Here is a 24,117-nt window from a genome sequence, read left to right on the forward strand (position 1 = left end):
TCATAAGAATGATCAGGTCAGAATAGTCCTTTATTTTAAATGGTTCTTAAATTCTGGACATAATTTTCAAGCTACAGTTTTAAAGTTTTCAAAAGCATGAAAATTAAATATTAAAATCATATACCCAAGAAACATGAAAGTTCTTACACTACTAGGAATATTTTCAGCACCAAAAAGTAAGGTTTAAACACAATTTATATTTTACATTCAAGTACAATTATATAGCATAAATCAAGTCTTTAAGTGATTTTCTACATTTCTAATCCTACCTCCAGTCATAACCCAAATGCCACACAGAAAGGTAGCATTTATTGAGCATCTACTTAGTGCTAACCCTTGAATTAGATGCTTTATTAATCTGCCCCAAAATCCATGCTTGGTATTAAGATAGTTACAGCCTAGTTAGAGCAACCAAAACATTCCCTCCATAACACCTAGTACTATGTCTCACAATCACTAGGCACTAAGCATGTATTTGTTAAACTGAAACATTAAGAAACAAAAAACATATGTATACACACACAAAGATGAAATACAATTTTTATTACCATGTGCTACTAATTTTTGGACTAGATGATCTCTCATTATACTGCTACAACTGAAATACTGTGATTGTAAGTGTGAGATCACAGAAGGAAAGAATTATGTATTTTATGCAGTGATTTCCACATTATGGATATCCAAAACCCTAAATATCAACAGTTTAAAGTTCATTTAAATTTTTATAGTTCTTCATATTTTTACAACACTTTCATATTCTCCTCATTATTTATATCTTAAAGAAAAGAATTCGTTTTAATGCAACATTTATGCCACAAAGCCAGGGTAGGATCTTACTTCTTTTGGCTCTTTCTGTAAGCTTGAAGCAGGCATCCTCCTCATAGGTGGAGTTTTAAAATGCTCCTCTTTTTCTTTTTGACAGTGTTTTCTTGGAATTACAGAATTATTTACTGTTTTGCCTTGCTTATTAGTTTTAATATCTTTACACATATTCTGAGCTTTCTTGGTCCTTTGATTCTTCTGATCCAATCTCTTTTCTTCATCTTTTTTTGCCAGTTCATCCTTAACATAACCAAAATTTAAATTACTTAAAATGTATCGAAGTACTAATGCTTTCGCATCAAAAGTATTAAAATTTATATTCTTTTGTTATAAAAATACAGTTTAGCAGTTTTAAATGCTTTATAAATAAATAATATTGGCTTACATATGAATAAAAATTTTCAGGAAGAATGAACAGAAAATTAAAAAGACTAATGTCTTATAGAGCAGATGAGAAACAGGAGATGCAGGACACAGGTAGGAAGACAGCTTTTCATTATAGATCTTTTTATACTTTTTGACGTTTGAACCACATGACTGTAGAAACTGTTCAAAAATTAAATTGAAAAAATAAGTTTGCAAAAGTATACAACTTTGTAATAAAACTCTGAAATAAATATTTATAAATTAAAGTTGCTTGAAGGTTAAAATGAACATATTTTGTATGGAATCCACAGTAAGAGAATGACATATATTGCTAGTTGTCTGCAGAGCCAGAGCTGGCCTCCAAGTCTTCTGACTCTTATTTAGTTCAGGTTTTTTCTGGTGCACCATACAGTAGCTACTATAAATTCTGCACAACCACATTAGAGATATATAATCTTAAACAATAAAGTGTAAAACTATATTTCAGTATTTATTGCTGTGGAAACCGAACTGACACTTCACCTTGCTGCCACTGTGAGTAAGCATATACACACATCTTAAAGTCAGGAATAAAACATTTTGCACTCCAAGATAAAAACAGGGCTACCCTGTCTAGTTCTATTCCCTCAAATATACAGAATTTTAAGAACTTCCTTTAAATTACTGACCCACTGATAAAAATAATTCTCTTAGACTTGACTTCAGGTGGTGAACACACAATGCAATATACAGATGATGGATTATAGAACTGTACACTTGTAACCTATATAATTTTACTAACCAATATTGCTCCAATAAATTCAATTTAGAAATTTTTTTTAAAAGATTAAAAACTCCTAAATTTGTGCAATGCCAATGTCTCAAGATACACTATGGATGTGAGAAAGTGGCAGGTTTTCCATCTGGAACTAAGTTTTGTAAACTCAGTAACGTTAGGAATTGGTGGGGTATTTTCCCTTCAAATAACTTTGGTATTTTTACTTTGGTAAGCCAATGGTCCTAAATCTGCTGTCTTGAAACATTTGTTAAAGTATACTTCTTTCTTTTCTAAATGCTTTTGCTAGCTTTTCTTTCAAATACTCATATTCTAGTTATTATCCAATGATTTGCAGGATAGGAGCCATAATATAATTTATGAGACAAAGCACTTATTAAGTAAAATGAAAATTATTATTAAATGAATATAGTGACATAGTGAAATTAAGAATTATATATAAGAAATATTTTGAGGATAAGTATCATACTTATAAACTGGAAACAATGTTATATCCTGAGAATTAATTTGTCTTTTTTCTAAAATCTACCTTAATTTCTGCGGAAATAGTTTTAATCCACTCATCCACTGTCTTTTTGATCCGAATCTTCTCTGACATTTCTCTAGAAAAGAGAATAAAGAATTTTCTTAAATTAGCATTTAATGTCCTGAGAATAGAACCTGGATCCAATCTCTTACATACTTTTGAATCTACTGTGTAGCCCAACATCCTTTGTCCGAAAAGAAAAAAAACAATGTTTTCATCAAATGTTAGAAGAATGTTTGTAAAGCACATGTAGATCCCAGAAGATATGTACCAAAAAGAGAAAATTAAAAGGAAAAGTCACATTTGTAAAAGTAATAGTAACATGTATAGATCCAAATTCAACTCCATCGTAACTACATATCATCAAAGGCAATAAAGAACCCTTTCTAAACATTAAAACACATTATACAAAATGAAGTGCTTAGAAAGAAATTTAAGAAAGGCTGTAAACTGGTGGTTTCATAAATAACCTTGGGATACCACATCCCGCCTTACCTGTTGTTCGACAGAGCACTGATAAACGAATACATGGCAGCTCCATCCTTTGCACGAACAATGGCTTCCAGGTTTTCTTCAAGCATTTTTTTATTGTTTTGTACTCCTCTCAAAATCTTCTCAGCTTCCTTCAATATTGATCTCGCACTAGTCGTTTGAAGCTTAATGGAATTCTGTGGAAGATCAGCAAGCCTCGACATAATCAGAGATTCTTCTGGCTTAAAAGAAAAACGGCAAAAATGTCACCATGTAAAACTCATTAATTATTTTAATCCAAACAAGAGCTATTACTATAGTTGGGCCATATACTATGCCAATATATTCTAAGGACTCAATTTGTCCAATTTAAGAGCTATAATAGAATCCTGGGCAACCCTCTGTACCATTCCAGCAACTTTGACTAATGACCCAAGTATATCATGTGAGATGGTGTGTGAGGGATGCACCATCCCTGAAGGCAATAAAACAAATCTGGGAGGCTTGTTTCAGATGCCAGCGCATATCTGGTGAACACCCAGTGACCACAGTGGCCCTGGTTCTCACCTCTTCCATTCCTGGTCTGAAATAAGCAGTCTGTAAACTTTGTGTGGGTATTTTTGGTAAATTCACAAAGCTTTGGAAGAAAAAACAATAAATTATTGGTTTTTTAAAAAAAAGAATACTTGGCAATTAAGGCTTCTTTCCATTTAGAAGTACTAATGTGAATGTTAAGTGAAATAGGGCTGAGAAGTCCATAGTGGTGTTAGGCAGTCCAGTGGCCAATAAAAACTACCTCTGGTGAAGAAGCTAAAACAAAACGAGAGAAAGTTGGCTCTAGGCAGGCACGGCAGATACTGTGAACTGGATAAGCAAGGCCCATCCACAGTTCTCTCTCCCCCTTCCTCCCTCTCCAATAGAAGCTGTAAAGCTAGAGGGGGCCATGTGGCTCCAGGCTAGCCAAGAAATCACTTACTGAGGACTTCTGGAAAAAACCTAGAGAACAGACTGGGTTGACATGTCTTTTTTTAGTGCTTTGTCTCCATCTTTACTCTTGCTTTCTGTCTTGGTAACGTTTCTATTCCTTCATAATTTTTACCTTTACTAATCATCGATTTTAGTATCCTGTTGCCACTTTACCTGGAGTATGCCATTTGTTTCTTTCCTTTTTTGGCCAAGATCATAAAGAACATTATCAGACTTCTGCACAGTAGCCTTAGCTGTTCCTAGTTCTTCATAGGAAGGAAATCTTTCAGAGAATAGAGTAGAAGTGCTGTGAAAGATTTAAAAATAAAGTGTCCTAAATTGTGATAAATTCAGAAAACATTTGATTACATAAATCTTTGAGGCATTCTTAATTACATGAATTCTAAATGGTGTTCTTTTAAAACTGTACAATCAAATTAATCAATTGTATGATTAAACATATATAACACAAAATATCACAAGAGACAAAATTACTTAGACCAGACTGAGTAATTAGGCATAACAGGAAAAGAGTAGAAAAGGTTTTACTCTGAAGAAGCTAACATGCAGACTTTCACAGAGTGGTTGAGTAAGAACCTCTAAAAATCCTCTTCTGCATAAGAGCAAAAAGAACACTTGCAAAAATAGTCAAAACCAGCTTTTTCAGAACTCTGGAAAGTAAACAAAGGCTTACAAAACCTGGGAAACATTAATGAAGAAAATGGCTGATTTCTCAGTAAGAACATGAAAATGTGTTGCATTTTTAACCTGCTCCATTCCCACTGCACTTTCCCCAACTCTGTGGTAGCCTTGAAAACCAATAGTCTCACAACAACTGAAAAGGGCAGAACAGGTTTGGAGCTCCTCAGAAAGTCCCATTCACAGGGTTTCTCTTTATTTGACTTGACTGAGAGCTAGCTCAGTGAGAAACTCTATCCCCGGGTCACTTTTCAAAAACAGTGGCAAACTGTTTAACATCTTAGCTGCCTAAGACGGCCATATCAGTTGAGGTGAACAGGAGAGTTTGCCAATAAACTAAAAATCTGAGGAATGAGATGTCCATTGTGTAGCTCTGAAAAGTTCCAACATATTACAGGGGATTTAGAAGGTCATGTGCAGGTACAGGAGGGCTATGTGCACATGTCCAAGAAAGACCTGAGAAGGGACTAATCTCACATCTGGCTGAATTGAGGCTCTGTGCAACAGGAGGTTAAGGCTAACAGAGACTTATAAACTGCCGGAGCACTGAAGGTGTTCCCTAAATCTCCACCCCCCTTTCTCTCTCTCTCTCGCTCTCTCTCTCTCTCTCTCTCACACACACACACACACACACACACACACACACACACTCACCCACCCACCCACCCCTGCTTGGCAAAGAGGGCAACTCAATCATTCAAGGCAGTTAAGGAAATCTCTTTCCAATCATTAGCAGACTTTAGCTAAATAAATAGAGACTTTCTTTACATGGCAAAGAATACAGAATTTAGTCCAGGAAAGAGCATCAAGAAAACAACAAACCCTGGGGGGAAGGGGGGAAGAATAATTTCCAGAGTTGTCACATTATATTATTTTAAATGTCCAATTTTCAACAGAAAGTTTTGAGACACACAAAGAAACAGAAAAGTTGGATAAGATCAGACACAAGAAAAACGATAGTCAATAGAAACTGTCCTTGATGAACCCCTAATATTGGGCTAAAGACTATAAATTAGCAATTACTAAAGAAAACCAGGTTCAAAAATTAAAGGAAAGTGTAAGAATGAAGTCTCATCAAACAGAGAATAGCAACAAAGACAGAAACTACTAAAGTAAAACAAATACAAATTCTGAAGTTGAAAAATACAATAACTGAAATGTAAAATTCACTAGACAGACTAAATAGCATATTTGAGTTGACAGAAGAATCAGTGAAATTAAAGATAGGTTAACTGAGATTATCCAGCCTGAAAGACAAAGAGAAAGAAAGAATGAAAAAAACTAAGAGCCTCAGGGACCTGAAGGGCATCAAAAAGCATACCGACATGCAACACAGCCCTAGGAGAGGAGAGAAAGGTCATGTGCACCATTTAACTATACAAGGAAATAAAGGCCAAAAGCTCCCCAAATATAGTAAATATTAATCCACTCATCCAAGAACTCAACAAACTCCAAGTAAAATGAACTCAGAGAACCAAACTTAGACACATCCTAGTCACACTGTCAAAAGCCTCAGGCAAAGGGAGAATGTTGAAAGCAGTGAGGGAAAAAGGACTCATCATGTACAAAGATTCCTCAGTAAGATTAACAGTCTGCTTCTCATCAGAAACGACAGTCCAGCGAGAGGACATATTCAAAGTGCTGAAAGAAAAAGAAAGTCAACCAAAAATTTTAAAAAAAGAGAAGAAATTAAGGCATTCCCAGATAAACAAACTTAGAGGATTCATCACTAGCAAATCTACCCTACATGAAATACGAAAGGAGCCCCTCAAAGTAGAACAAAAGGACACTGGACACTAACCCAAATCCACGCAAAGAAATAGAGTACTGGTAAGGTTAACTATAAAGGTAAATATTTTAGAAACTACAAAATGTATTTTTATTTATAACCCCTTTCTTCTCTTATTTAAGAGCAACTACATAAAACAATAATTATCAAGCTGTATAGACAGGCTTATAATGTATAAAGATGTAATCTGTACAACAGTAATAGCAGAAAGAAAGGGAGAAAGAATAAAGTTGTATTGGAGCAAAATCTTTGAATCCTACTGAATTGGTATCAATCCTAACTAGATTGTTTAATTAAAATGTTAATTGTAATCCCTATGGCAATCACTAAGAAGGGAATTAGGTAGTTTTATAAATGAACTAAAAATATCTGCTAAATAATAATGACAATATGCATAGTTAGAACTGACTTAAATGATATAAACAGGAGTGATTTCACACAAGGTAAGGAAGTATAAGCTTTACGGACCTTCATTTGCACAGGCCTCTTCAAAGGTGCTGGGAGGGGTCCTACCAGTTTTGTATTCAAAATTTTATATTTTCTTAAATAGGGTCCCCCAAATTATATAAACTAGGAGCCTCATAAAATCTGGATTAATCCCTAGATATGGATACTCCCTGGATAAAGGGGCAATTAAAATAGAACCTTTCAGCTTTAACATCTTTTGAATTGGAAATAGTATAAATATGGAAAGGAAAATTCTGAATATTAAGTCAAAAGAAAAACAATTATTTTTTACATTTTATATCTATATATATTTTCATTCTCACCTGAGGATATTTTTTCCATTCCTTTTCAGAGAGAGTGGAAGGGAGAGAGAAACATCGATATGAGAGAGACACATCAATTGGTTACCTCCTGCACATACCCAGATGGGGGCCAGGTATTGATTGAGTCTGCAACTGAGGTACATGCCCTTGGCCAGAATCAAGCCTGGGACCCTTCAGTCCACAGGCCAATGCTCTAACCATTGAGCAAAGCCAGCTAGGGCTGAACAACGCTCTTTTCCATCCAGCTTTTATTCCAGTCTCTTGTTTTTACCTGTCTGTCCTTTCAGGATTCCATCCTATTTTTGACCTTGTTAGTGAGGTTTTGTCTGAAGAGTCACTTATTCTTGTCAAAGAATCTTGATTATTCAAAATTTGTTCCAATAGTCTTACAGTTCCTAAAGAGAAATAACAGCATCATTTTTCAAGTACTACTTCATTCCTCTTTTATATAATATTTCACATGTCTTTATACCAAATTAGCTCCTTCTGATGGTGATCAACTCAATTCACTCTACAATGTAGGCTATAAATACACTCATCAAATAAAACTAAATTTCATAACTCATGAAAATGATCCAGGTGCAAGTTTAGGCCTGATTTTATTTCCATTACAGAAAAAAGGAATTTGGAAGCGAAGTTTTTCTTCATAGCAACTATCAGCTGAATCTTCTCTTTAGGCTCATCTTTAATGAGACTACATACAACCTTTTCTTGGTGAAGATGGTTTTTAAAGATTTTATTATTTTTTTAAATTCCTTAAAACTCCTCAAATGTGTCCAAAACAGGACTTAAATACATTAAGGAATAAAAGCTTATACTTAACATTTTCACCTACTTTTCCTAAAGGACTATGTTTAAGGGTCTTAATTATTTCAGGTCATTTATAAAAGTTAATATATGAGCACTTTATCCAACTGAACACAGTAACAAATGTTAAATTTCTCTGAGTTTTATTACTGAAACTCACACCTAAAAACAACATAAGAAAACATGCTCTAAAATGATCAGCAGAGCATTATTTTTTATTTATTAAAAGCAAAATTTGTTCATTAAAGGTTTAATAACCTATAGAAGACAATCAAAATATAATCATAAGTGTATATCTCCAACTCCTTCTATGAAGAATCTAAAGCAGCTTGATTTGCCCAAACCATTTAAAGAAAACTATTAAAAATAGAGAGCCCACTTTAGTTACTATCAGGCTCATTAGAAAATTATAATATTGAGTGTGGAAATCTGTTCCTAATATGATATAGGCCTAATAAAAGTAGTGGGTGCTAATAATAATTGCTTTATTACCTGCATGACCTGATATCTCCACATTTTCTTTTTCTTCCACAGGATTTTCCCTCTTTGATATTTTATCATCCTTTGAAACTGGTATCGGAGCAAACTTGCGAGGTGCTGGGGTCTCCAAAGGAGATTCCTGTTTATCAAAGCCCGTATCTTCAACCTCTCTTGATGGTGCTTAAAAGAAAAGAAATTTAACTTACTTCTTTAAAAGTTTACATTGTAGAGTGTTCAGCTTCCCCATATTTTAAAAATAAAACCAAAGTTATAAAGGATATATAAGTCATTAACAAGTATATAGAAATAACTTCACCCTCACTAAAAAGCAAAATAAATCAACAGACTATAAATATTTTACACATATAGCTAATAAGCAAGAAAAAAATCAATATGATAATGTTCAGTGCTATTTAAGCTGTGGTGAAAATGGCATAGCCGGGCACTGCCTGTGGCAATAAAAACTGGTAAGACCTCCCTGGCAGGTTTGGCTCAGTGGTCAGTGTGTGGGCCCATGGACTGAAGGGTCCTGGGTGATTCCCGCCAAGGGCACGTACCTCGGTGCAGGCTTGACCCCCAGCCTTGGTGGGGGCTAGTGCAGGAGGCAACCAATTGATGTGTGTCTCTCACGTCGATGTTTTTTTCTCTCTCTCTCCCTTCCACTCTCTCTGAAAAGCAATGGAAAAAATATCCTCTAGTGAGGATTTAAAAAAAATAAAAAAGGTATAGGAAGTACTAAACATTCAACAGACTATCGTTCAGTCATTAAAAATTAATATTTTGAAAATAATTATGTAAACATACGAAATGCTTTTGGTATGCTAGCAAAGAAGTAGTATGAAATTATATTTATGTTACAACTACAAGGACAAAAATGATGTATGCCCAAGAAAAAGTATAGGAACATATAAAGTTTAATTTGAATTTTTAATTTACTCATTTTAAAAAATTTGTTAGTCACTAAAATATACGGAAAAAAACACAATTCAGTATACAATCAATAAAACAAACATCTTTTTCCTTTAAAACTCAGGTGTGAAAAAACAAAATTACAAGCAAGTAGTTTTCCAGAACTGAGCATGAAACAAGTGTCTACTTCTATAGGAAGCACATGGGAGGGTCATAAGGAAACCCAAGTCCTGGCAGTAGCTCTGCCACTCTTACTCTCATGCCAGATGACCTTGACCAAGCAAGTCATAACCTTCCTGTGCTTCATCTTCCTCCCTTCACAGCTTAAAAATGGACTCATATCACTTCACAATAGTTTTGTAAGGACCATTAATTTGTTGTAAAACAAAGAGCCTAACAATATAAGGAATCTTTAATACGTATGTAGTACAACAGCGTTCTAACAAATCAAATGCTGGGGATATTGTACTACATGGATCTGTGTATCATGAAAGGAATAGTCCTTGATTTTCATTAATTCATTATTCAAATAATAATTTAGAATACATGCATTCATTCATTTTAAATTCCAAAGGTTTCATACAAATAAGCTATGTATTCCTCTATTATAGAGATTTTAAAAATCCTATTAAGATAGACAGACTTGCATTACTAACTCTGAAAATACTTAGAAATCATTTATAATTATACTCAGGTGGTTTCTCTCCTGACAGAATCAATAAAAATAGTAAATCCACAGTTTGCCAGAGAACTGGAGAATTGATTATAAGCATGTTTGACACTAGATAAGTAAAACTTTCCTAAATTTATAAGTGCTTCTGACAATTTATGAAGGTTATTAATTAAAACCATAAACTAAGACATGATCAAGTTTCCAAATGACCTAAAAATTACTTGACCTACAAAAAGAACTGATTTTTATAAAAGACTTAATCTTCTACAACCCAATAATATACCACAAAGAAAACTTATAGCTGACATTTTTAATTCATAGAAAACTACATTTGTTTTACCTTGTTTGGAACCAAACAAGCTATGTGAAGATAGGTTACTGCTACCATGATTAGAATGGTCTGGTTTTACAGAACAGTTTTCCACTGCTCTAGGAGGCACAGTAGCAGGCTGAAAACTACTAGTCTTGAGTGCAGCACTAATGAAATGAGTCTAGAAGAAAATTATGTTATTAATTTCAAATATCATTTGAAAGAGTTAGACGACAAAAAACATTGAAATTTATTAGAAGACTTAAAACAATTCATTCAATTTAATAAACAATGAAAATAAATACATTATATGCAACTATCCACTGTAGCAGTAATGCCACCAGAAGGATATAGAATTACAAAGGCCTGGATTCAGCCTGGCTCTGTGGTATGACCTTATCATTTTATGTAACTAGCCTAAACCTCAATTTCTTCCTTTCTCATTCAGAGATGGCTCAGGGGACACTGAAACAGCCTAGGAGATGACCAGAAGAAAGGGGACCTCTACTTCAACCAGATAATTTAAAACCAAAACATCTCATCTTTTATATTCTGGATGATTTTGTTTTGAAGTAAAGGATTAAAAACCATTGCTAGTAAGCACTTAAATGGTAGCCATACTTAGCAGCAGCAATAATATATGCACTTATATATAAGTGTAAATTATAGCGGTAACTGTTTTCAGTGCTATTTATTAAAATATCTGAAATGTATAAGTATCTTATCCAATAAAATTGATTTTAAAAGAGAGTTTTATGCCGAGTAAAGAAAAATCTAAAAATATTTATAGTTTTACAGTATTCTTATAAAAATGTAGAGATCTCAAAAGTGGGAGAGGCTCAATAAATTTCATTTCATTAAGCATTTATTGAACTGCTAATATACCTAGTATGTCACTGAAACCTCAACTTTCTCTGTAATTATATGCTTTATAAATAATACATCTGAATTAGCAAAGATTCCATTCTTCCAAAATCAGAAAGTCAATAAATTATGGGTTTATTAATGGAAGGATGGATGAATGGCAGAAAGACAATAGGACAAGTAAGACCCTCTCTTTAAGTTATCAATGTGCTTTTCAAATGTGTCATCTCATTTTGTCCTAAACAAAAAAATGACAATATTTTCTAGGTAAAGAAATAAAGGCTCACAGTACAGTTATTTGTAGACTGAGAACCCTCATAGGCCTACTCCTAGCCTCTTACTAGATAACATGCAGCACACTCAATTTTAGTCGTGCATGGGGTACTTAACGAAATCTTTACATTGTATGCCCATGATCATCCCAATAAAAACACTATCTTCAACCACATAAAAGCTCAAGGCAAACTCTATTAAGAAGTCTTAAAAATTACAGCATATTAGTGTTCACTTTGTAACAATATATCAAGCTATAACAAACTTATTTTTTTAAATGTTACATTTTAATTTAATTTTTAAAATTTTAAAGTTGCACATTAATTAGAGAAAAAGTAAATTAAAACCAATGTATTTATAATGCTGGTCATTTACCCATTGAAAAAAATTTTTTTAAGTATACCGAGTACTTGAATGCTGGGTCCTATCCCGGGATCTGGAAATTCCACAATAAATAAGAAATTATACTATCAGCTTCTTGCGAGGATAACTTTTTGTTATAATAGCTCAGTGCCTCATATTCAAAAGACACTAAACAATGTTCATTCTTTTAATTAACTGCAGAAGCAATAAGTATGCTGGATGTTTTCATCCAAGTGTGTGCATCAGAATGATTAGAGAGCTTTTAATTCCCAGACCCCAACTCAGACCTGCTGTCTCAGAATCTCGGAGAGGTACAGCATGTGTATTTTTATAAAGCTCTCCAAGTGATTCTCCTGCACATTTTCAGGCTAAGAAACACTGATGTAACAAATAAGTGCAATGTGATGTGAGCACTTTAAAAATGGTATGAATAGAAATACCACAAAAGGAGAAGCCAACTGTAAGGAGAGGTCCTACAGAACTAGTGACATTCGAACTGGAACATGCAGAGTTGTCCACACAGGTGGGAAGAATGACGAACAAGCATCATTATTTCAGAACTAAAACTCTTATAATCTAACGAGCTACTGCAATTATCAATGAATATCAGCTTAGAGACCCAAGTGATGAAAGATCATGGGATGTGTGCTGGCTTTGGTAGAGATACCTGAATATCTATTTGTTGTTGTTGTAGTTTTTCAAGATGTCTAATGTGCTGCTCCATAAACACATTCATTTGCTTTTCATGATCATGACAATGTAGCTTCTCGTGTTTATTCTGAATGCTTGTTTGCTGCTCTGTAACACGCTGTAACTGTTTGTCAGTCTCCTGTAACTTATTGAGTAATTCTGTAACAGAATTGACCTTTGCTTCCAAATCACTCTGCACCTAAGGCAATAAAAATATCAAAAGATATAAAAATATGCTCAATTACTGAAAATTATTTAAAGCAATTGATACTGAGAAATGATCAAACCAGATTTTTACCCTCTAAATCTCTGATGATTTAATGCCTTTATTTTTATAATCACAGAAATAAAAGGGACAACATAGCTATCCTTAAGTAGATCTTTTCTCTCATAAAAAATACCAAATCTGCCACACAATTTTTATAATGTGAGAAATAAAATACTTAATTAGAAATTTAAAAGAAGGAAATAGCAAAACAAAGTAGCTTTAGATACTTCACTAATCTCAGGCTGAGCGAGGTCAGCAGCCTGGAGTTCTAGTCTTGGCTCTGGGACCTTGTGCTGCTCTGACCTGCTTCTCAGTTTTCCCATTTATGAACTGAAAGGGTTGGCAGAGATGACCTCTAAAGTCCCTGCCAGCTCTGAAATAAGGATGGCCAACTGTCCCAGGTTGCCCAGAACTTAGGGTTCCCAAGACGAAATATCTTCAGTGCTAAAACTGGGAAAGTCCTGTGTTCTCTAGCATTTTCACAGCAATGAGGAGGTAAGTCTCACAACTTCTGGGAAGTAAAACACCAGCACAAAAAGGAAAATTCTTTCAAATTGAGAGCAACTAAAATGTCCATAACCTACAGTTGAATGCAACCATTTACAGAATCAGTTTCTAAAGATTTTCACATTTTACAAAGTAGATGAATGAATATCTGGGGAGAAAAATATACTTTTATCAGTGGAGCGGCTGCTGCAATGGCGGCGGCAGTCGCTGCAGCCACAGTTGTAGCTGGATCAGCGCCGCTGGGTGAGGTTCTAGGCTCCTGAGCAACAGCGTCTTCTGTGCCTGCATCCTCTAAAAGCTGTACCTTTACCTCCTTAAACACAGGCATGCTTTGAGCTCTGTAAATAAAAAAGGGATACAAATATATTCAGTAAGCTACTTTGAACATTTCAAGAAATACCTAAGTGGTAATCTGCTGAAAGTGAGTTTTCTTGTGTTTTTTAAAAAAGCAAATCACCTGGTTTTCCCTATCAGCATCTTTTCAGTCATTTGGCTAATGAAATCTATCAAGCTAAACACTAAAGAAATAAGATAATTCCTTGAAGGCAGTGATATTTCAGAAACTAAGACTTCCGCATGGGAAAAAGACATAACCACAATTACAAAGATATATAATCAAGATGAACAAAATACAGAGGCATGGATAAAGGGAACAGACTGACAGCTGTCATGGGGAGGGGACTTGGGGGGCTGGGTGAAAGAAGGTGAAGGGATTAAGAAAAACAAAAAACAAAAACACATATATAACACAGACACAGACAACAGTGTGGTGTTAGCCGGAGGGAAAGAGGGGTGGGGGAGTAGGTGGAGGTGGGCAAGGCGGGTAAAATGGGGACTGAAACTTTGCTTGGGGCAATGGGCACACGATGCAGTGTGCAAATGATGTTTTCAGTGGTACACTTGAAACCTAGATGGCTTTGTGAACCAATTCCACCCTAATAAGTTCAATTAAAAGATAAAATAAATAAGTAAATAAAAATAAAACATGCAGAAAAGGCTCTAAGAATTTAAGTACCAAGTTTTATTTCCACAGGAAAACAACCCAAGGAGGATTGTTAAACTGATGAAAGTTATTTTTGAATTGTAGCTCATTTAGATTTAATTTTAAAATGTCACATGATTTTTTAAAACAGGCACAAAACACACACTATTAAACAGCCTGAATTAAAAATTAGTCTACCAAATTTGGCTTCCCAGCATCTGGGATAATAATGCTGAGGCTCAAACCACCAACCTTTCAGTTAACAGTGGAAGGCGCTGATTGCACACAGTACACCTGAAAGTTATATAATTTTATTAACCAATGTCACCCCAATAAATTCAATTAAAAAAAAATTTTTTTTAAATGAGTCTAGCAAATATATACATATTTGCAATAAGATGTTTAACTAAATACTAAAAATAAAAGACAGGTCAATTGCCCTCTATATTTGGCCTAAAGAAGACAATGAGCCCTGGCCAGTGTGGCTCAGTTGGTTGGGCATCGAGGCAGCTGACTGATGCTTTGCTCTCACATCAATGTTTCTCTCTCTTCCTCTCCCTTCTTCTCTCTAAAAGTAAAATTTAAAAATGTTAGAAAAATAAGTAAATAAATCACTGACAAAACTGAAGTGTCCCTAGTAAAAGAACCTAAGTAAAATCGGCAGGAATGCGCTCCATCCCCAGCTGCTGGATTTCCCCCCTTGATTTTTAGAGAAGACACAGAACAGCTCTCCAACTTACTCCTCTTTGATATTTCTGCATTTCTACTAGGAGCATCATTTTTCTCTGCCTGAAAATTGTGAAGTTATCTTGAGTTCTCTACCCTCCGCTAACCTCCTCAAACCCACCTGAGTCATCAAATTGTGTCAATTATTTCATCACAATTGCAGGAACAGTGTCATAGAATTATAGAAGGAGGGAGAACCCAATGGGCCATCTATCCCAACTTCCTAAGTTTACAGATGAAGAAACAGGTCCACAGAGATCATGGGATTTAGCTGATCAAAGTCACATAACTAGTAAGTAGCAGTTAGGGTCTGACTCCGAGGTCTCCCCAGGCCACCTCGCCTTCTCTCTCAGAACAGCGCTTCTCCCTTATTCTCCCTCTCTGTAAAACACGTCATCACCTCCTGCCAACGATTTTCATTCTTCCAGTTTTTACTTGCTTAAATACTGCCCACACATGTTTCTCCACCATTCAAAAATCTAAAAGTGTTCCTTACAGCCACTAAATAGGCTAATTTCTTCTGGCTGGCCTCCCACGCACACCATTCTCTGGCCCTGCCCTAGCTTCCTAATACCTCCTATTACTTCACAAAACCTCTCTGGAGTCCCACTCCCATCCCCTGCTCCACGCACGCCACTCCCACAGCTCACTCCATGCCCTTTCCCACTCTGTTCTCTCAGCTTCTTCTATCCACTTATTATAACCTTCTCCTTCAAGATCCACCATCAGCCTTACCCTTTTAAATAAGCCTGTCCTTGCCATACCTCCTCTTGCTCTCTCCCTTCATCACTCCTTTTGCATTTACTGCCTGTATCACACAATTGAGACTTGACAGTCAGCCATGCTATGGTTTAAATGTGTGTACAGAACAGTTTCATAATATACTGAATGCAATGCTGTTTCCTATGAGTTCTAGTCCCTATTTCCTCCACATGTGTACATATTCTCTTCCCGACTTAAGCTCTAAGCAACCTGGGTGGGGTGGGGGTGGGGGACTTATTTTATACCAAACAGCAGCTAACAAAGTGCTAAGCGCATAGCAGGTGCTCAATATACGTATACTTAACTGACTGAGTGGTGTACTAAGAAAATGTAATTCAGATATTCCCTACCTCTCATTTCTGTCTGAGATCTGAGTATGACTTACCCTTTAAGATCTCTCATCCTACATTAACTGACGAACAAGAGAAATAACATTATAAGGCTAGACACCAACCTCTTTTATAGGCTTTTAAATTTTATGCTTTCCGCTATCAAATTAATAAACACTCAATGTAGCAAATGTAAAAAGATTCCAAGTGTTAAAAACTGGAAAAACAGACATAATTTCTTATCTCATTCAGAAGAAACTATTTCCTTCTAGTCTTTTTTTAAAATGTTTTTCTTCATTCCTAAACCTTCGGAATCTGGCAACTATCCCATTGCTGTGCTGGAACTTCTCTCGCCGAGGCCACTCATGACTCTTATTCCATTCAACGGCCCGTTTCAGTCCTTTCCTTTCTTTACCTCTGAGCAGCACATCAGACTTAGAGCCTCATTCCCCTTGGCTTTGTTAGCACCATACCCCCACAACTCGGGACAAACCTTCTGAGTAGCAATTAGTAGCTAGCTTGCTACCTCTGCGTATCTCCCAGGAGTCCGGTTTTCTCAGCCCCATCCTATGCCATCTTTCTCTCCACTCTCACTGAGCCACTGCAACCATCTCCAGAGCTTAGACTACTGTCTACTTCCTGATGACTTCGAATCTGGATGTCTAACTTAGATCCCTTTTGTGAACTTGACCTTTATATTCAATTTCTTACTGGACATTTTTTTACCTGGATGTCTCATAGGTCACTCAAATCCCTTCCCGCATCCAAAATGAAATTTATTCCTCTAATGATTTTCTCAAAAATTTCCTTTCTCAGTGAATAATACTCCTGACCATGCATTTATACAAGCCAAAAATCTCAATTCATCAATTCCTGTCAATTCTATTTCCAAATTATCTTCCAACTCTGTCTACTTCAGTGCAGCACGATTCCTACCGTCATTCCACCACTCCCTCATGTATTCAGGAATAATCTAACCCATTTCTCAAAGAGATCCTTGAAAAATGTATAGTCAGTTGGCTTCCTGTACTGCAGTCAGCCCTTTTCCAACACATTCTTTGATATAACCACCTGAGTGAGTCTTTTAAAACTTTTAAACGGTTTGCCATTTCTCTTGAAGTCCAAACTCTTTAAAAGGAGTTTATAACCTGGCCCTCTGCTTACCTGTCCAGTCACATGTAAGGACATTCTCCCATTAGTTCTAGACACTCTGGCCCAACTCTTCACTCCTATAAGGCTCTAGTCTATTACCTTTTATTATTATAGCTTTAGAGCATACTATGACATCAAATAGGGCAAATTTGCCATCACTCCATTTTTGTTCCTCCAAAATTAGCTATTCTCAACTGTGTGTATTCTATATGTATATATTCTTAACTGTATGTCCTTGTAGGTAAATCTTAGAATCACTTTGCCAAATTCCATCTACCATTTTCAAAAAAAAATAAAAAATCAAGTGACACAGGCTACAGAGAAATTTATTTTTTTAGACATAATTAGACTGTCTTTTAACCCAGCATAAAAGTCATTTTTATCGTTCTGATTCAATCATTATTCTCTATATTTGCAATTATCTTCTTAGAGGCTTTTCCTAGTTTGTTTGTTTTTTAAATATTCTGTTCATTCATCCTGAAGTAGGGAGATAACTACTATCAGCAGATAAGGGAAGTGTTGCCCTGGCTGGTTTGGCTCAGTGGTTACAGCGCTGGCCTGTGGACGGAAGGGCCCTGGGTTTGATTCTGGCCAAGGGCATGCATCTCAGTTGCAGGCTCGATCCCCGGCCCTGGTCAGGACTCAGTCCCCAGCCCTGGTGGGGACTTGTGCGGGAGGCAACCAATCGATGTGTCTCTCTCACATTGATGTTTCTCTTTCTCTCTCTCTCCCCCTCCCTCCCTCCCTTCCACTCTCTCTGAAAAGCAATGGAAAAAATATCGAGTGAGAATTTAAAAAAAAAAAAAAAAGAAGGGTAGTGTTCCCTCTGTCTGCTGCTTGTTTAGGAAAACCTTCCCCCTCTCGGATCTGTGAGTGCTGAGAGGTCTGAGAGACTTCAGCTCGGAGAGTTCTGACCTGAAGGTAAGTTGATCAAGTCCCTACTACGGTTGCAAGCAGCCACTTCTATCAGATGACAGCTGGATAAAAGCAATAATCACTTTCTGTCTAACTGAGGCAGATGGAATCCACAATTTTCAGTTCAAGTACAGAACGTGGAAGACTGCACCACTCCTCATGCCCCTACTTCTTCTTTTTCATGTATATTTACAAACTCCAGTATACAATATACCATCGAAATTACTTTCCTAACCACACATATTCGGAATTGCAGGCTGAACAAACACAAAGAGGAAAGACATGATGAGGCCAAATAGCCAGTTGTAAAACTCTGGCGGGCTCAGATCACACCTCTGTGGCTTAGAGATAGTATTATTTTTGTAAGTCCAACGTTTCCCACGCATAACATGTATGGATAACTAGGAGAAAAAGAATAAATTTTTTATTTTAGTACTTGTGTATTTATTTTAACTGTATTATTAAAAATACTAATATCCAAATTTCAGAAGTAATATAAATCTCTCACTGAATAAAGTGAGAGTTCAAAAGTAAGTAAAAATTTTTCCTGTTTTCTAAAGAGGTTCAGGAGTAGTATACATTTAGCCTAAGAATAACTACTCATTCCATCCCCACTAATGACAATAATTTTTTAAATTGCCTCCAGAGTAGTGGATGTATTCTTTCATGTTTATCAAGGTGCTGTTGACAGGGTTGGTTTTGTATTGTACTGATATTTAAGATAAAGTTGAGAGGGAATATTTAAGTGAAATAGTAGCCATGGGCTCCCTTCACTCCATCCAGATACTAAGCTTGTCCCTTTCTCAAATCTTGACCAGGAAAAGTCTAAATATCCTTTGGTGGTAAATAGCAGATATTATGTATTTGGAACTACCTGACCACTGCTACAAGGTATAGTAATGTGATTAAGACCACAGGCTCTAAAGCCCAGACTGCCTGTGTTTAAATTTTAGTCTAGTGTCTACTTGCTAAATGACATAGGGAAAAATCAATCTCCCTGGGCCTCAGTTTCCTCATCTATAAAATGGGAATTCCATAAAATTAAGATGGTAATGGAATCTATTTCATTGGGTTTTGTGAGTATTAAATGAATTAAATCACATAAAGTACTTAGAATAGTACCTTTTCTATAAAAATCGTTAACAGCTATTGCATACTTTGTATGTGCCAAGTACTATGAAAAATGCTTTATACATATTATCATACAATACATATTTCTTTCCTATATCCATAGCATAAAGTGAAGCTGATTTTAGAGAACCACATAAAACACAAGAAATGGCCCACCTATTTTCTGTAAGTGAAACTTACTTTTGTTTTAAAACTGCTCTGAGAGCATCTTTCTGCCCCGTGGTGTACTGAGAAATAAAGATGTCATTTGCTGCAAAATCAAAACATAAAAAATATACTTCAGATTCCTGAAAATTTGTTAAATTTTAATAAGCTACTCAAAAAAACCTTTTTAAACTAAAAGAAAATTTAAGAATTCAGCAATAGGATTTCACAATTTTAAAAAGGCAAGACACAAGTGACTAAATAACAATAGTCATAACCTGAGACTGCAGGGAAAAAATTGTATCCAAAAAACCCTGAGGTAAAATTGGCAACATTCACTCAAACTCTAAAGAGAAAACTGCTTAGAATAAAGGAAAACCAACTTCTTTAAAAAGCATCATTAAATAAAATTTTCAAAGCATACCTTCCATCTACTACCTTACCAAAGACTATCCAAAACTTGGATTCAGAATTTGGTATAGTACCAAACCTATACAACAGGTTGGAAGAAATAAAATTACCTTTACCAATGCAAATCCTTTTCTGGATTTTACAGATTCTATTAATAGCTTAATTTAGAAGGAAAAATAATTAAAATTAAAATAATAAGAAAAACTATTAGGTTGTTTAATGAACGTCTAAAAATCAATGAGTATTTAAAAAATCTAAAATTCTATCCTTATGAAGGAAATTCTGACACATTACAGCATGAAGACATGCTAACTGAAATAAGTCAATCACAAAAGGTCAAGTATTGTGATTCCATTTATATGAGGTATAGTTAAATTCACAGAGACAGCAAGTAGAACGGTAGTTGCCAGGGGCTAGAGGGAAGGGGGAATGGAGAGCTGGTGTTAATGAGTCGTACAGAGGTTCAGCGGAGGTTCAGAAGATGAAGAAGTTCTGGAGATGGATGGTGGTGACAGCTGCATAACAATGTGAATGTACTAAATGCCACAGAACTGTATGCTTAAAAATGGTAAAAATGGTAAATTTTATAATATGCATATTTTCCTATAATTAAAAAAAATCAAATTTATCCTTTTACCTTTTTGTCTATTGTTCTCTTCTGTTTTATCCAAAGGCAACCCTTGCACTGCAACATCTTTAGAAAAACCCTTTGGGATATGAAAGGAAAAAATAAAAGGCTAAGTAAACTTCATGATTTATTATTTATCAAGTACTATTTCCTAGCCATGTGACTGCTGTGTTTGGGGAGCAAGGACTGTGTGCTTTATATACGTAATTCCCAGCACCACCAGAATGGGTAGGTATCTTGAAGCTACTCAAGGGTTTGTTGAAAGAGTAGTGAGCTATCTGGCAAGTGAATGAGTAAATTAACAAGCAAGCAACTGTGGCCCTGAAATTCTGACTCACACCCAGATTTGCTACTTGTAGCAGAGCAAGTTATGTAACACATCTCGGTTGCTGCAGTTAAATGTGAAAATCTGATTCACAGCGAGTCTGATAGAGTACATAAGGATGGCCAATGCATGGCACAAAATCACAATTAACCACAGCACTCTTTGTCACTGAGCTCATAGCGTGATCTCAGAAGGCCTGTCTATATAGGTCATACCTACTGACAAATAATAGCTTTCTGTTCACAGGTGCAACTTCACCTCTAAGATTCTATTCAGGGCTAAGACGCCAAGACTTTTTAAGTACTAGATTCGTTCAACACTGCTATTCACTTGCCTTAGACACACCTTTTCTTTTTTTCTGCTACATCAGAAAAAGGAAAAGAGAAAATCATAAAAGAAAACTGATCCAGGCTATCAGCTGATAACAAATGTTAACCGCCCCCCCTCCAAAAGCCAATGAGACTAGCAATACAGTAGAATGCACCTGGGAAGTTAATATAAAGAACTCCTACAAATTAGTAAGAAAAATCACAGCACAGAAATAAGTAATTCACAAAAGAATATAGATGGCCATATGCAAGAAAAAAATTTCTGCTTCATTAATAATAAAATAAATACAAAATAAAACGAGATGCCTTTTATATATCAAATGGCAAAGATTTTTTGTTTAATTTTAATGCTCTGTACTGATAAAGATGGGGCAAATAATTCCACTAATGACCTTGCTGGAGAGAATATACATTGGTAAAGTCTTTCTGGAAGCAATTTAGAAACACTTCAAAAAGCATGCTTATCCTTTCTGATCTAATAATTTTACATCTAGAAATTAATCCTAAGGAAATGACCAGGATATACACCAGAATGTTCATTACATGGTTGCTTACATTATAAAAAATTGGAGAGAGAAAACTTTAATGTCAAATGATAGGAATATGAGCAAATAAATATATGTACGTACAATTAAATTCTATAAACCCATTACAAGTTTCTATAAAAAAATGACATAGAAAAAATATCCTTAATATTACTTAGTTAGAAAAAAATATCCTTAATGCTATTTAGTTATAAAACAGTATGGTCCCATTTCACAAAATATATTCACACACAGGAAAAAAAGACACCTCAAAATGTTAATAGTTGTTGATTTTAAGTTGTTGACTTTCTTTTTTCTTATTGTATTTTCCACAATGAATGTTTTTAAGTTTTTATTTTCTTTCTATACATGTGTAGGATTAGCCCAAATAGGAAAAGAACATGTTATCTTCTGGTAGTAGGGAGAAATAGGTATGAATAGGAGCGTTTATAAATGTGAGAATATCAGGCACAAATTCCTTCAGTTTTCTCATTAAAATAGCACGGCCAAGACAATCCACACTGTAATCTTAGTACTCATTTATGAAACAAACACATGATGCAGAGAGACTGCAGTTTGTTGTTCATGATAAATGATAATGAACTAGGTTTGTTTTGCAGGCATATTTTACATTAGACAAATCTACACATAACAAGCTGTGAGCCCACATTAAATGTAATAGAATCCTGCCTGATCATCTTCATGATGAATGTCATTTATTCTCAAATATAAACTAACAGTGTATCCATACATCCTGAAAATTATTTAGATACTGAAATTCAAATAGCATTAATCGTTAAGGCCAGCTCGAAAAAGAAACAGAAAACACCAACCCAAAGGCTAGGCATTTACTCCGGGACCAAGCACGTCACATTATCATACATTTTTACTGAGTTTTTGAAAAATTTGACAATACAATTTAATTCTTAATTTACCAGTTTCAATTTTCAAAATATTGTGAAAAAACATGGACATGGACAACAGTATGGTGATTGCCTGGGGGGGGCGGAGGGGAAGAGGGAATGGGGGAACAAATGGTGACGAATAGAGACTTGACTTGGGGTGTGAACACAATACAGTGTACAGATGATGTGTTGTAAATTGTGCACCTGAAACTTGAATAATTTTGTTAACCAGTGTCACCCCAATAAATTCCATAAAAAGGAAAAAAATAAAAACAGAGGGGGGAAAACAAAACAAAATACTGTGAAACTCTCTTCTTTATAGAGTTGTTAAATTGACACTACATAGGTCAACATTATGATTCGTGGTCAAAGTCTAGTTAGACCGCATCATCAGAACATTATATTTATCATCAAATATTTTCAGCATTATAAATAAAAAGGTCAACATGAGAATTTCATGTTTTTGTTTCTTAAAGACCCCTAAAAAACAACACAAAGACTTCACAATTGTTTGTATGATATACAATCACACCTCACTTTTTTTATTATGTTACTATTTCTTACTTTTGTATAAGTTCTCTTTTTCAGAATAGCTTTTCCTTAGATAATAGGAGAGGTGTGTTTTTTTCCTCCAGTTACAGTATTTCTCTCCATGGTTATTATCTTACTAATGGATGTTTTTGATTCTATGGAAAGCTTTTTGGTTGATGCCTCAAACGCTATTTTCACAATTGTTGTTTGTCAAACATTTCTCTTGGTAAGTGACATTTAAATAAAAACAAGGACTGTGCTAATCAAACATAATTTAAGAACACATTATTGGACAATACTGAAAATTTTAACATGAGCATAATTAAGAATCCTTTTGCTTACACTTTCTGACACAGGAGGATTTTCTAATGGAGGCTGGTGATTATTTCCAGCAGAAGCTAAGTCCAATGAACCTACCAAAACAAAGAAATCAATTTTAGTGATTTTCAAATCAGAACACTACATTTAGAAACTGTATAGGCATGACTCAAGAACTATAAACTCCATATTAATGCAAGACCTAAGTTGGAAGCCACTTTTCATGCAAAAAACTTAAGAATAATGAAAGTTTTTACAACTCATAATTTGGAAAATATGGGTCAGTACCGACAATCAAGTGAGAGAAGTTTGAAATGTTTTAAAATATATCATTGTACTGTAAGATTTGGACAAGCTGGGGCAGAATCACTTGTCACGAATTAAAATGTACAAAATATAAAAGCCTGATTTAACAGCAGGCATATGATATGCTGTACCCCCCCAAAAGCAGCATTATAAAAAAGCATTTTTTTGTTTTTGCACATATATTCATTAATTTGATCCTTACAATTAATTAATTACCCGTGAAGTGGGTAAACCATATGTCATCTTTAATTTCACTGAGCTCCAGGCAGGTTAAGTGAATTGGAAGGTGGAAGCCATCAAATGTGAGAAGTTGTGCTTTTCTACTATGCCAAACTGGGCATCACAATCCAAACAGAAGGCAAAGTATTTGG

The 24,117-nt window shown here is 35.2% G+C and overlaps 1 protein-coding gene across 1 annotated transcript in view; it reads right to left on the bottom strand.

Annotated features, from left to right (window-relative positions):
- LOC107525910 (TOMM20-like protein 1) overlaps positions 1 to 24,117 on the bottom strand; it is a 106,580-nt gene that overhangs the window by 63,869 nt on the left and 18,594 nt on the right. Inside the window, exons 4-15 of the mRNA XM_087820164.1 lie at positions 23,465 to 23,535; positions 20,518 to 20,587; positions 19,506 to 19,575; positions 13,495 to 13,666; positions 12,531 to 12,752; positions 10,394 to 10,544; positions 8,484 to 8,651; positions 7,456 to 7,579; positions 4,101 to 4,233; positions 2,985 to 3,202; positions 2,493 to 2,565; positions 838 to 1,062 (exon numbers count right to left, since the gene is read on the bottom strand). Coding sequence (XP_087676290.1) covers positions 838 to 1,062; positions 2,493 to 2,565; positions 2,985 to 3,202; positions 4,101 to 4,233; positions 7,456 to 7,579; positions 8,484 to 8,651; positions 10,394 to 10,544; positions 12,531 to 12,752; positions 13,495 to 13,666; positions 19,506 to 19,575; positions 20,518 to 20,587; positions 23,465 to 23,535 — 1,697 coding nt within the window. The remainder of the gene's footprint in view (positions 1 to 837; positions 1,063 to 2,492; positions 2,566 to 2,984; positions 3,203 to 4,100; positions 4,234 to 7,455; positions 7,580 to 8,483; positions 8,652 to 10,393; positions 10,545 to 12,530; positions 12,753 to 13,494; positions 13,667 to 19,505; positions 19,576 to 20,517; positions 20,588 to 23,464; positions 23,536 to 24,117) is intronic.

Source organism: Miniopterus natalensis, chromosome 1 (assembly GCF_054644295.1).
Source record: "Miniopterus natalensis isolate mMinNat1 chromosome 1, mMinNat1.hap1, whole genome shotgun sequence".
Classification (NCBI taxonomy): domain Eukaryota; kingdom Metazoa; phylum Chordata; class Mammalia; order Chiroptera; family Miniopteridae; genus Miniopterus; species Miniopterus natalensis.